The sequence below is a fragment of the Antedon mediterranea genome, chromosome 10 (assembly GCF_964355755.1).
Source record: "Antedon mediterranea chromosome 10, ecAntMedi1.1, whole genome shotgun sequence".
Taxonomy (NCBI): Eukaryota; Metazoa; Echinodermata; class Crinoidea; order Comatulida; family Antedonidae; genus Antedon; species Antedon mediterranea.
In genome coordinates this window covers 7,215,470-7,229,989 of record NC_092679.1, presented here as the reverse complement: position 1 = coordinate 7,229,989, position 14,520 = coordinate 7,215,470, and the positions used below count along the sequence as shown (strand labels likewise).

The following is a 14,520-nucleotide window of genomic DNA, read 5'->3' as shown; positions in this document are numbered from 1 at the left end:
TTAATATTAATAGTCTGTCAAAAACACTAGATATCAAGTAGTTCATAATTCATTTATTTTATCTGTCAAAGGGGAGCGCATGATTCCCCAAGCAATTTTTGAGTCGTATGCTCCACTATTTAAAAACATTAATTTATAAAACTACAAATAACAAATAACAGTATTATTTTTTTTATTTACAGATAATAAAAGACCATTTGATTGATACAATACAATACAAGTATTTTCAAAAGTCTGCAATAACTTCACTTAAATGGTTAGAATCCTCGACAAAACATTACAAAAATAACATTATTGGAGGCATAACAAGTTAGTTTTTGTTTATTATTACAGTAGTAAATTTCGTAGCTGAAATGAAATATCATCACATTTAAAAGTAATATTTCAATAAATATTTTATTCAGCAAAAGAATAGCTTTTATTACAGTTGATTAGTGCAGATAATCAATAAAAAAGAACCCTGGATTAATAAACTTATGTACAGAAAGAATCAACTTTCTGTGTACATGTGTTATCATGGAGCAACATGGTGTTATTACACTTTTATATTTACCTCTCAGGTTATTACGGCTTTACATAAATAATTAATTAAACTAGGTACTTATAGGTCAATGGTTAGAATGTACAAAAATAACACAATGAGAACCTAATTTAAGAAAACATTTGAGGAACAATAGAGTTGCCACTGGTTTTACATCTATTGTGTACACAATTAGACAATGAATGACCCTTATGTACAATGAAGGACAACGTTCCAGTTTAAAATCTCACAAGACAAGGATTCTGAGACATAATGTATTAAATACATTAATGGTGAATGATGCATATCAATCTGTCTCTGTAGCACTCTACAAATATGGTAGTGACATACTTAAATATGGTAGTGATATGCTTAAATATGGTAGTGATATGACATCATCCATATATGGGCACATCACATTTTTTTTGTCACAAAGTTTGATAGTGTAGACCATGGAGGTATCCTCCATGTGTAGACAGAGCTTTACTAGTATCAGTAGTGACTATAAAATGATTGAATTCTCTTCTTCAGATAATTGCATACTGTTCATAGAGTAGCTCTTTTACTTTGAAGTATTCCTCAGATACACATCCTTCTACAGTAATTCCTCCTACATCATTCTGCAATAAAATATAACATACATTGACTGTATCAAGCAATGCTTTTGGAACTGGTAATATAAATGTGAAATATATATAAGTAAATACTTCATATAGTATCGGAGTAAAGTCCATTATACCAAAAGGCATGGGACCATTATTTCATAGGGGTCGGACTCTGGTCAAAGCTTGTTTAAATGTTATATAATATGTATGGAATAAAACATAAAGTAATAAATGAAAATAGTATGTACAGTTTTGTCTAAAAAAACAAAGGAGGATTGTAAATACAAGACCACAGGTTAAATTAAATCTATTCTAACTTTCCAATCTCACAATAAAATAATACAAATTGGTTACCCTTTTGATTGCGACTAAGTTGTTACAGACCAGCACACCTCCAGACATCTCAACATTGATACCATTTCTTGCCAATACCTGCTTCAATGCTTGGAACCTAGGAGCATTCAGGAACACCTGCTCATGGTCTACAATCTATTGCAATAAACAACATATATTTTAAATTTTGTATGTTACTACAGTGTAATGAGGAGTAGCACTTTATTTAAATCTTACTACTTTGTTTTTTTATTTTCTGTATACTTGTTGCACATTGAATGTGCATCAAAGATAGTTGGAGAATACGGTGTCTTAAAATCAATCTACACAAATATAAATAAGGAGTACGAAGGGACATAGTTCATCCTGTGTGTTATGTATTAATAATTGAATGGACATAAAATACTTACATCAAGTGCAGATAAAGATTCTAAAGTAGGTACAACATCTGCGTTCATAATGGCTGTAAACAAACAATATTAAAAGTACCAAATTAGAATGTTTTGATATAATAGCGATATTTTATTTTTTTATATTTGACTGTTTAGATAATTATTCTACAGTAATACATGCTCATATGTGTTGTAAAATGCATAAAATTAAGTAGTCATAGGGCATGTTGTTAAAATGAAAGGTTGGTACAGTAATAACAAATTGTAAGAATAAATCAGCAATGTACCTTTAGCATCTAGCTGGCCATCAATCCAGGCCAATTCTGCATCTGGTGTCTTGGCAAACTCCAATGAACTAACCATAGCATCAGTCAGCCGAACCTAAAAAAACCACAATAATTAGTGCTTAATATATATAAACTTCCCAAACACTGTAAATCCATTAACTATATTAGATGGGTAGAGACCTATTTAGTAGAGGTCACGATATTTTATTAACAGTCTGTAAATTTTCTCAAATTTGTTCATCAGAATTCCTCTCTAGGGTTTTAAAGGACTTTTTAAAGACAGACAAAATTCCCTTATCATTGTACGTTTGCATATTGGTTTACACAAAATAAAATGTTATTGGATTGAACTAAGTATACATTATCTTTTTAAGCCAACATTACATAAGTAAACTGACCTGGTATATATGGCTTTCCATGGTAGCATCTACTACTTCATCAACTTCTGGTGTAAACACTTTGCTACCAGGAAGCTGTGCTCTACAATAATCTGCGAGGTGTGTAGTAGCTTCTCGAGAACCATGCACCAAGATCTAACAATCAGATAAGCAATTTTAATTTACTTTAGGAGCGTCTATTAGTTTTTATTAGTAAGTAGGAGGGAGAAAGTTGGGAAGGGGTGGGGCTTGACATGCTGGTGGAAATCAGGGCATATTGTGACATACAAACATGATCTCTCTCTTAAAACATTTTCCGTCATTCAGACATTACGCTTTGCACAATTCGTTTCCATATTTTTCTGCTTTTGAAACATGATAGTGGTTTTTAATAGTTTCAAAGCAGGTTGATGTTGTATAAATAGTTGCAAAGAAAATGTTTACTAACCAATTGTCGGGGTTTAACTTGAGTTATTAATTTCTTCATTGATTCTCCGTCCGAGCGTCCTTCAAAGTCAATGAATGTAATAGAACACCTGATATCAATTAGTTTTTCAGTAGCCACACACTTGGTTGGCATTTCCACTTCTATAAGTACAATAAATCAAAGTATAATTCACTGTAAATATTTATTGAAATAAAATACATTTTTAGGATTTGAAATGTAATTCTTCACACCTTCAATATTCTCATCAACCTCCATTTTTCCATCATCCTAAAAAAAAGAAAAATTAAAATGAAGTAAAGAAATAAATGTGTAGATAAATAATATCTAATATCTTTAGTAGATAAAGATAATGGTTTGGCAAATAAGCTATAAAGTTGGAATTCTATATTTAACTTCTAATCACAGTTGGCGTGTAAAGTCATAATGGTAACAACAATATTTTTATTAATTATGAAATATGCAAGTATTTCAATCTTTATTATTTTCTATTTGTAGATTATTATTATTTTTTAAAACTTTTGACTTTATACTTTTTTAATTAATGTACGTTGTCTTTCTTTTCAGAAGATATTGCTGAAATGGTTAAATAAAGAATAAAATAAGAATAAGAGGAAAACAGAATTTTGAAACCTTACATCTTTATCTTCATTTTCAACACCAGTGGCGTCAATGAGGGCGTAATCCTCAGGTTTGATAATCTCTCCGTATTCATCCCACTTAATTCGTTCCTCATGGAATGGAAACATGGGAAACGATTTACGGGCATGCTTGAAAAAACTTGTGCTTTTCTTTCCTCCCTAAACACAACAACATTTGTACAATTTGTAGCAAGTTGTTACATCCTTTTTATATAATTATTAAACGCTATAAACTATATACATAAATAACAGCAATGCATAATAGTTAAAGCGGTATAGAGAAAGGGGTAGGTGCACAAGGCAACTTGATGTTAGGGAGAAATTTTGATGATGTTAGAGAAAGGATTTTATAGAGATGCATGTTGTAGTATGTGTAAATATAGTCCACTATGCTTTGATACTACTACTGTATAAAGCGCAATATAAATATGATGTAAATTATTATTATTAATTATTATGTAAAGAAATATATGTATGTGACTTTGTCATTCACTTAATGTTCCGTAGACGAATAACATCAGATTGTTGGAGTGATATGCATATTTGTGTTGATTTTATTTTATTTACTTACGTCGGATTTAATCATGAGATCATGACTTGACTTATTTAGTCCTTTCATGTCAGTTTGTGACTCATCATCACTCTCATCGCTGCTAGATTCAACTTCTAGTCTAAAAAAAAACAAATAATAATTTGATAAATAAAAGCTTCATAAACACATTTTAATAAGCAAGGCAAATGAAGTAAATTAAATTACTTGTTTTTTGTTGCTTTTTCGATATCTTCTCGTTCCTTTTCCTTTTTGCGATAAGCCTCTAATTCATCTCTTTCTAACGGAACTCTTTTCTTAATCTGTCAACCAAGAAAAAAAGAAAATTATTTTATAATATACCCTATTATTTATGAGCATACAGACTACTGCTACTACTCATCATCAGTACATATGATTTGTGTAACTACAGCACATTATGTTTCTACAACATTTTAAAATAAAATCTGATTCAAATTTTTTGATTCCATGCATGATTGGTTACTGTTGACTTAGCAACCCAAACTAACCTTTAGCCATAGCTTCTGTTTATTAGTGTTCTGTATAAATTCTCTTGATATCGTCGTTGGCGACGTTCTAGATGTCAATATAATACTGTTATTAGGTTTAGTGCTCCACTGTAGAAATAGATCTCTAGAATATCCGCACTCCATGTCTGGTACACTTGCTAAAACCACCTAAGATAAAATGTAAAGAAGTTGCACACATACAGTATATTTTAGGTATCAAAAGTCAGCAGAAACAAATTTACTTAAGGGTTGACTTGAGCAAGGACTTATGAAAGTTGGACTTAAGCAAGGACTTATGAAATTAGACTTAAGCAAGGACTTACGAAAATAGACTTAAGCAAGGACTTATCAAAGTTGGACCTGACTTATGAAAGTTGGACTTAAGCATGGACTTACGGGTGGATTTAAGCAAGGACTTATGAAAGGTGGATTTAAGCATGGACTTATGAAAGTAGGACTTAAGCATGGACTTACGGGTGGACTTAAGCAAGGACTTATGAAAGGTGGACTTAAGCAAGGACTTAATGTGGACTTAAGCAAGGACTTATGAAATTAGACTTAAGCAAGGACTTATGAAAGGTGGTATAGCAAGAACTTATGAAAGGTCGTATATCAAGTACCTTTGGTTCTGGAACTTTTGCCAATTCTTGTAATGAATGGCAAAGTAGAAGATGTTTGAATTGAAATGGGTTATTTCTTTGATCCTCGAAAGAACGCATCACTTTATCACTCATCCATTCCATCTTGTTGATAAAGAAAAAACTAATTTAATTAGAAATCATCATTAACCCATTTCAATGTATATGAAACATTTTACTTTGATAATAAATTATTATTTCAATCATTTTATCACCCAGATTGACTAAATTTATTTTTATTATTTTTACAGAATATTATATTAAATTGTATATTATATATGACTAAATATAATATAAAATGTAATGTTTTATTTGAGTAAAAGCAGAGCAGTATCCCAGCATAATGCCACTTGTTAATTTCAGGCTGTCTGAGACTATACAAATACAATCTTTAAAATTGCCAAATGTGCCTTTGCTTATAACACACAGTACACAGAATGATAGCTTACCATAGATTTGGCAAATTCTACAACATTGTAACTAACATTGTTCAGCATTGCTAAGGAATAGGTACCCAAACCAGACTCTTGCTTGTGCCAAAGTTGATCCTGAAAATATAAAGTTTATCCGTATATAAAGCAACCTTATCTACTACTCTATATATATACTACAAGCTGTGGCAAAATTATTAAGTACATTTAAGTACTTCACATTATATAAGATTACAGCTAGTCAGGGGAACACACACCACTCTTGACCATTTTGACAACTAAAATGAAAATATGAACTATTTTTTTGATATATATTTTTGACAGACTATTAATATTACATGTTATCATTCTACCATTTAAAAAAAATCCTTTGTACAATATAAACATAATTGACATTCGAACATGAAATTAAACTCAAAGTTTACCAGAAGGAGTGAAAGTTCAACGACCCTTCCAGCCGTGTCAACTGCGATAAGTACATTTCCATCACTTCTCATTGTATTCAAGATTATATCTGAAAAAAAAAAACAAATTAAAATCAGAAATTTACAAACTTAGAGTTTTATTAAATGTGAAAACATTTTTATCTGGGTTCGATTTAGTAATGAGATAACTGATAACAACTGATGAATTCGAGCGGACAACTTAATTAAACTGTTTTGACACCTAAGTTACTTTACTGTTTTACAATACATAAACTCTACCTCATTAGAGTTTTATTGTTGTCCCAATTATAAAACAACTACTTGTACAACCCATTACTCTTAATTTATTGACGGGCTGCCACCATCAATTGTCAGGTGATGGCTTTAATTATTTGCTAACTATTCACTTTTAATCAGAAAATTGCATGCAAATGGATTGTTTAATAATACATACTCATTAACTGTTCATCTCGCTGTCTTCTTTTTGTCTGTTGATACATTGCATTGTATGCGTCTGTAATAAGCAGTGACGGACGACTGATAGTCTCTAGCACACAGCCGTTTAAATGTCTCTCCTTCTTGTGGTTGTAGTCAACGGCATACACAATCTCTTCTTCACCGTCTTTTACAATCTTCCAAATTGTACCACCTACCATGTGACCAGCCGGTAACGCTGTGATTACTAAGCCATGACCTTTGCCTGTTTTAAAATTGAATTTAAAATCATTTGATTACTGTTCATTCCTTTGTTTAACTTATTTCTTGACTGTTCTCCAAGAGGGACGATTCCATACTCCTTCTTTATGATGCAGCATTGCACATTATATTGCGATTATATACATGTGAAATCTCCTGCAATGAGAGTAAAGTATCTTATCTAAAGATACAACCAATATGGCACAGACAGGTCTTAGTTATTATAACATTTAATTTGTTGTGAGGTTTGAGAAGACTTGTATGAATATTGCAATTATGTGTTGAGTAAGAGAAATAGAATTTCAGCATATACAATGGGTAATATATGCAATAGATTGTTACCTTTTAGAGTCATGCTCTGTGAATATTTAACTTGTGTGACTTTATCAAATGCTGCATCTACATCGTCCAATGTAAACAAATCAAAGTCTTCTGTGTTGTGCCTTGACTAAAAAAAAAAAACCAAATTTCTTCAGTCACTTTATTCAAGAAATGCTGAAAACGATTGTGTAGAAATGTGTGGTATACAAGTTTTAATATTAACTAGATTTGAAATCGTCACTACGGACGAGTTAGGTTATCCGCAGCGCAAACGCCACGTGCACGTCATACGTTAGAATATTGCGCGCAGAAAAACGATTATGCCATTGAAAAAATGTTAGTGCGCTCTCTATTTTGTGTCACGTCAAAGTGTATACGGTATACACTATATAATGTATACGTACTACATACAGTTCAGAATAGGTGAAAATAAGTGACCAAAGTTATTGACGCTTTTGCACATGATGACGTCATAACAATTTTTAAAATGGTGAATCATGCGAAAGATAATTGATTGACCTAGACAATATAAAGAAATGGAGGGCAATGGAATACGGATAAGTGGAGATGCGCTCTATTAAATGTGATGAGCTATGACAAAAGAGAAAAAAATCCTATATTTTATATTTGAGTGGCCATACGATGACGTCACAATGTACGGTTAGCTATATTGATGCATCATTCGATATCTACAACTCATCTACTTCCAGAATATGTAATTTCAAAAAAGTTCACCACGTAGTTTAGAATCTATGAATTTAAAAAAAAAGGCATAATTTTCACGAATTTTTGAACTTTTTCATCAAAAACGCGCGCAAATTGTTCAATTCTACGTGCTCGTATGACGTGAATTTAAGTCGAAATTGATTGAAAATTGGTAAATTGACTAGAAAAGGCAAAAAAAACAAAAATTAAGCAAAAAAAAGTTGTTTTTGCGCTACGCGCGCATGAAAAGATTGCGCACGGGTGGGAATTTTTGAAATGCTCAAAATGACATGAAACGCATAGAAAGTTGATTAGAAGTTGATTTTTTGCATTTTGAAATTTTAAACGCGCGTGCGCGCGTAACTTTCTGTAAAAAGTGCCATTTTTAATCCATAGAAAGTTAGCGCATGATATAAATTACAGTTTTGCCAAGTTTCAATTTAAATTGTTTTTTGGTTTTCGATCTATGGTAAATACGCGAAATTCACAAAATCGCGCGTAACTTACGCTGCGCGACTCTAAAGTCAAAAAACGAAACGTCCTGCACATCTACAGCTAAATCTTATGTTGGCCAGAATTAGAGATACGCTGCGAACAAAATTCGTGGAAAGAAAGAAGAAAATAGAAAAAAAAAAGAAAAAAAAGATCCTGACAATAACAAGGGGTTATCCGCCAAGTGCGGATAACCAATAAATATTATTGTATATAAAAATTACTATGATATTTTTGTAATTTATAAAAAAGAAGCAATTATTAATTTGACAAACTAGTTTGAAAACAAGGCCATATACATGGCTGCAGTCGCGTGCTACAAACAAGGCCATATACATGGCTGCAGTCGCGTGCTACAAACTAGTTTGAAAACAAGGCCATATACATGACTGCAGTCGCGTGCTAAAATTTGAGTTAGTGTTTACCGACCGAACGACCGACATAGTGAGCTGTAGAGTCGTGTTTGCACGCGACTAATAATACCGACTAATTATATTTCAACAGTTGTTAATTCAGTTTCGATCGCAAATAACATAATACGGTATGTGTAATTTTGAAACCAAATGACGTCCGTTTGATCATTGGTTGATTCGAAATCCATATTTACATACCGCCTGCCCCCATATAGCCAAATACAGTATGATAACCTACGTCATTCTTATCGGATGTTTGCGGTCTGCAAATAGATTTCTATACATGTGTCACAAGTTAAAGTTAAAATTAAAATGACAATGATACAGACTTGGGACAAGTCTAAATTTGACGTAACTATTACAAACAAAGATACAAGAATAGGCCTAGATTATGGGATTACTTGAACAGGAAATGCAAAACATTAAAATGTACATTGTTTTTCTATGTTTTGTATACAGTATATGAATAATTGTAATTGTACTTATTATACTGCATGATTTGGAATATAAAGTACGGAAATTTGATGAACTGTAACATTCGATGAACCCTGAAATCAAAGATTTAATAAATAAATAAATAAATGACTAAACAAGGAAACATTTCTATTACTCTATAATATTATTCAAATCGCGTATGTACTCATTTCAAACAATCAGGAAAAAGTTAACAAGTTGGTAATATAGAATAGAGCTAAATAAACATGTCTTCATCTGGGAATGAAAATGTAACAGAAAATGGATATATAAATGAATACCTTCCTGGTATTGAAAGAGAACTAGAATCGAATTTTGGAACAGACAATGACAGGTCTGGTATTGAACTAGAGCTACAAGATACGTCTTCATTGGACAGAACAGTTACATCAGAAGCAATGAGAATTAGCGATAGGTCAGATTTGGAAAGAATTCGAGAAAGAACTGAAATCTTAGTAACAAGGCAAAGTTATGTCAAAGACGGGCGTGTTTCGTCTATGATTGTATTTTTCCTTATAACTTCACTTAACATTGGTTTTCTGTTTGGGTTTTATGGTAGCGGACGCCACCGTGTGCACGGGGACACGTTAGATTGGAATTGTATCATTTTCTACTTAATTTCCATAACGATAATCATATTAATTCTTTGAAGAAAGAAATCATGGCAAAGGTTAGACCTTATTAGATGTCCTAAAAAACAGTTGCTTCCTAATGATGAACGTCAACCACTCCTTTTGGAGGGCTCTTCTCCAGGAAATATTCTCTTACAAAACTACTCTGAACACCTTGTCGGTCTTTATATCTTCGGTATTTGCTATGTCATTGTAGCAATTATAAATATTGTAGTTGTTGTAAAGTGTGTTCCTTTATAACATAGACAAGAGACAATTTATCAAGAAATTGTCTATGTGATACACAACTTTTTAAAGGTGTTTTGTACAATTGCTCAAGTGGCATTCTTCAGAAGTTTCAGAGGCGCATCCTTCAAGAACTGCTCTTTTTTCCAATATGCATTCATCTTAACCATGTCTGCGAATATTCTCAGTTGGATGGAAAGCATTGCAAAGGAAAGTATTGTTGTACTTGGAATACACGTGGAATATCAGGAGCTGACTTGGTCCTTGATACATTTACAGCCAGCAAACATTACGTCAAATAACTATGATGAGGTCGTCTGGTGCTATAATATGTATTCGCTGCGAGTACATCTTCCCATACAGAAGTTCCTGAGTATTTTAAAACCATTTTCACAAGAGTACAATATTTTAGCTGTTAGTATTCTGATCAATTACTGGATGAGTTTGCATTCGAATAACAGATATACCACAGGCAGGCTTGGCATTACAGACGACATCAGTACTGGGAATACTGATAATAGTGATCGCGAAAGAATACAGTTCCAAACAAATAGCAGAATTCAACAGATAAGTACAGAGGATAGCATAGACGCTAGAGTACAATCTATGGAATGCTATCGTTGTTCATGGAGAGTATTGATAATATTTGTGGTACTTGTACTACTGTCTATATTTATGATAAGCATGACAGAGTTTTATACTCTACACCAACACGATAGCATTAGTATCATTCTAATATTCAGTCTAATCATTTACAAATCTACAATGATCATTGCTATAATACTTGATAAAAAGTACCTAGATAAAAACCGACTGAAATGGTACAAGTCGCTAAACAGAAGCGAAATACTTCTTCTGATTTGCTTAATAGGTGTATTTGTGTTGAGCTGCTGTGACGGTATATCGGCAACCTGCAATTTAATCGCAGATTTCCATAACCTTACAGAGACAGTTGATGTCGATACACCGAAAATTAACTATAGCATAGTGATGCAGACCGGTCTAATTGTATTGACTGTTATAAACTTGGTACAATCAACTCTGCAAACAATGCTCATCCTAAAATCTCGGAGATCTAGGGGTGTAGATGATGGAGGTAACACGATCATTCGTCGTTGTTTGATTTATTTGACGATTGCCAACGCCACTCAATGGTTGATACTTTTACTCGTTTCTCCAGATAATGAAAAGTATTCTACTGCTACAAATGACTTAACGTTCGGAAACACTATTGTAATCATCAATATTATATTCCTCCCCCTTTCTGCATATTATCGATTCACTTCCATTGATTTGATGTACCAAGCCAGCAAACCGCTATGAGCATGTGTATGATTGTCGAGAAGTTATTTATGTCTTGTGCCGTTCCATGTATTCAAAATACAAATTTGGGCACTCTCTCTAAATATTTCCCAAGTCTTAAAGCTGCTTTTTGTTTAACCTAGTATTTAAAAATATTGTTTCTGTCATATAATGCCTGTAAATGTATGTATATAGGCTTATATTTAGTAAATTAGTAATCGACGTAAAATTAGCATAACTTTTTGTTTTGTAAATAATTATTCTGATTTTTTGGTTTATGGAGAATGCTTATTATTACGCTAAATGTTATGCGTAATTAAAAACAAAACTACTTTTATGAAATAAACGCTTGTAATCATTTGTTTTCAATAAACACACAATAATCTTATGCTAATGTAAGTGTAATTACTTGGATTTGACAAACATTTAATGAGACACTTATGTACAGTAATGTAATGTGAAATACACAACTTTAACATTGTTGTTGTACATTGTTTTTCTATGTTTTGTATACACAGTAGTATGTAGTAAATATATGAATAATTGTAAAGCATATTGTGTTGAGTGTTTTATTTACTTATATTACATAGCCTATGTAAATACGCGAACGTGATTGGTTAAAACTGCATCACATGACTACCGCTACGAGGATCGTAAATCGTATATATCCTCGAGAACGATGATATTGACTGAGTAATTTTCGCGTTATTCTTCTGTTATTATTTAAACGACCTAGGCTAGTGAATATGTTATTGTCAAGGAATCATTAATTAGTAATTATCTGTATATTATTCTTCGAAGGGTAAGGTGTCTGGGCAGCTTGTTTACATACAATACAAAAAGGAGGCCTACCTAGCCTAGCTACCCGACCCAGCAGATATTCTACTTGTTGTTGGCTATGTAATATAACAGATATCGCCTTTTATATCGGTAATATATAAGATTAGACATCCCCTCGGGAATGATATTAAGTTCTTGGGAATTACATATTTCCCTCAGCTGGCGCTTCGGGAAATATATATTCCCTCGAACATAATATCATTCCCTCGGGGATGTCTAATCTTATATTTAACCTCTAAGCAGTCAATATCTGTATAATTATACTGCATGATTTGGAATATAAAGTACGGAAATTTGATGAACTGTAACATTTGATGAACCCTGAAATCAAAGATTTAATAAATAAGGAAACATTTTATAAATAGATTATTACTCAAATAATTATTCAAATCGCGTATGTACTCGTTTCAAACAACAGGAAAAATTAACAAGCTGGTAATATAGACAAGGCCATATACATGGCTGCAGTCGTGTGCTCAAATTTGAGTTAGTGTTTACTGACCGAACAACCATCCGACCGACATAGTGAGCTGTAGAGTCGCGTTTGCATGCGACTAAAAAAGTGTTTGCCCAAATATGGTAGTGATATGACATCATCATGTCCATTATGGGCACATCACATTTTTTTTCTCACAGAAAGTTTGATATTTCATTTCATTTACTGTAGACATTGTAGATATTGTAGACAGAGCTATAAACTTCAAATAAATACCTGATAGAGATCATACATAAACATTTGTCCCATCTTGTATACTGGAATGGTTGCATAGATTGGACAGGAAAGGCCAGACTTACCAACCAAATAAGGTAATAGGCCTAGATGGGTATTGTCTGGATAGCTTAGTAATACTGCATCAATTTGCCCTATGTGCCTATGTAATGAAGAGAAAGAAAGAAAAAGCATTTCATGTGTCCAAAAAAATATCAGGTAATATTAATCAAAAGCGTTTTAATTTTTCTAAGTTTATGTTATTGTTTTAAAACATGAAAAATGAATATTAATTTAAAAGAGACTTTGAATAGTCTATTCCGCATATTTAATAATGTTAATAACTTTCGTAGAAAAGAAACTAAAAATAATGTTTTAACTTAAAAAAGTAAATCAATTTTTTTCAATCCAATTTTTGGTCAAAGTGAATAACTATTATGTGACATAAAAATGGCATATTCAACAAAAAAATATTTTTCCAGGGGGACAATATATATTTAATACTTATTAGTGCAGGTAGGCTTAATTGTATATAATTAAAAATTATATTAATTTATATAATTCAATAGTGATGCATAACAACATACTTGTTGACATTCTCCATATGCTGTAAACTGAAATGTTCATCCCAACCACAATCCAACAGAAACCTGAATTCATCAACCTGCAACATGTAGCAGAGAGGCGTCTCGTCCAACACGCCCGAGAAGGGCGTTAACCTGATAATTGATGTCATCCTTCTTATAGATGATTGGATCGTAACAAATTAAATCTAATAAATAAAGTCAATTTATTAATGTTCAAACTAGGATTTTTACAAAAATGTGCAAATTGTTCATAACCTAGTTATTAGAGACCTACCAGTAGTAGGTAATATAATATATTATATAATTACTGACGCAGGAGTGTCTGTGTCAAAAAACCTAGATGGTACGTCACATCAACGAACAAGGTGTATCAATGTCCGTCACTTTACCACCCACCATATTATCATAAACATGGTACGGTGTCACAGACACAGACAGTGCGTCAAAATGGATGGATTATAAATAATTTGTTATATTTATTGTTTTGATTTGTAACAAAGAAACAAAAGCTGAAAACAAAAATCATCATTATTTGCTTTGCCTGATTTGAATATGAAAATAACTAACTGGGGTTTTTGTTTTAATTTCTAGGCTGGGAAAAAACTTAGGCCTTGACTACTAGGCCTACTTAGTTGAGTACATCACCCTCATTACCGGCGCCAGCTACAATACTATATAAAAATAACGAGACAGACAGTATCATGAGAATATGCCTCCCTTTTGGCCTAGCTTTTTAACAGACTGGCTAGATAAATTAAGCTCAACGTTCTTAGCTGATATTTAGTCCAATATTTTAATAAAAATCAATATAACAATTTTATACCGTTATTCAGCTAAAAAGCATGATAATTTGATAGAACGGAGAGAAAATGAAAACTAGAAGACTTCCCGGCGGCGGTATTCCGATAACCGGTATTCTGTATTGTTAGTAGGAAGCATGGAAAATCAGCTCGAGCTGCATAATAGACCGC

The 14,520-nt window shown here is 32.4% G+C and overlaps 1 protein-coding gene across 1 annotated transcript; it reads right to left on the bottom strand.

Moving 5' to 3' along the window:
• Window positions 1–103: 103 nt before the first annotated feature.
• On the bottom strand, window positions 104–14,457 carry LOC140059784 (cleavage and polyadenylation specificity factor subunit 2-like). The gene is made up of 19 exons (XM_072105684.1): window positions 14,373–14,457; window positions 13,550–13,734; window positions 12,966–13,125; window positions 7,192–7,297; window positions 6,608–6,853; window positions 6,154–6,242; window positions 5,747–5,845; window positions 5,280–5,402; window positions 4,660–4,827; window positions 4,358–4,452; window positions 4,172–4,271; window positions 3,598–3,759; window positions 3,193–3,229; window positions 2,963–3,102; window positions 2,536–2,670; window positions 2,138–2,231; window positions 1,869–1,921; window positions 1,480–1,614; window positions 104–1,140 (listed from the first exon to the last, which is right to left on the bottom strand). The coding sequence occupies exons 2-19, from the start codon at window positions 13,696–13,698 to the stop codon at window positions 1,048–1,050; spliced, it is 2,184 nt and encodes a 727-aa protein (XP_071961785.1). The 5' UTR covers window positions 13,699–13,734; window positions 14,373–14,457; the 3' UTR covers window positions 104–1,047.
• Window positions 14,458–14,520: the final 63 nt, after the last annotated feature.

Excerpts from the sequence above, each read along its gene's own strand:
- LOC140059784 (XM_072105684.1), bottom strand. The coding sequence starts at position 13,698 with ATGACATCAATTATCAGGTTAACGCCCTTCTCGGGCGTGTTGGACGAG. Across the intron at positions 3,230-3,597 it reads TTGAAAATGAAGATAAAGAT|GATGATGGAAAAATGGAGGT; the intron begins GTAAGGTTTCAA and ends TCTTTTTTTTAG. Across the intron at positions 2,232-2,535 it reads TGGAAAGCCATATATACCAG|GTTCGGCTGACTGATGCTAT; the intron begins GTCAGTTTACTT and ends TGGTTTTTTTAG.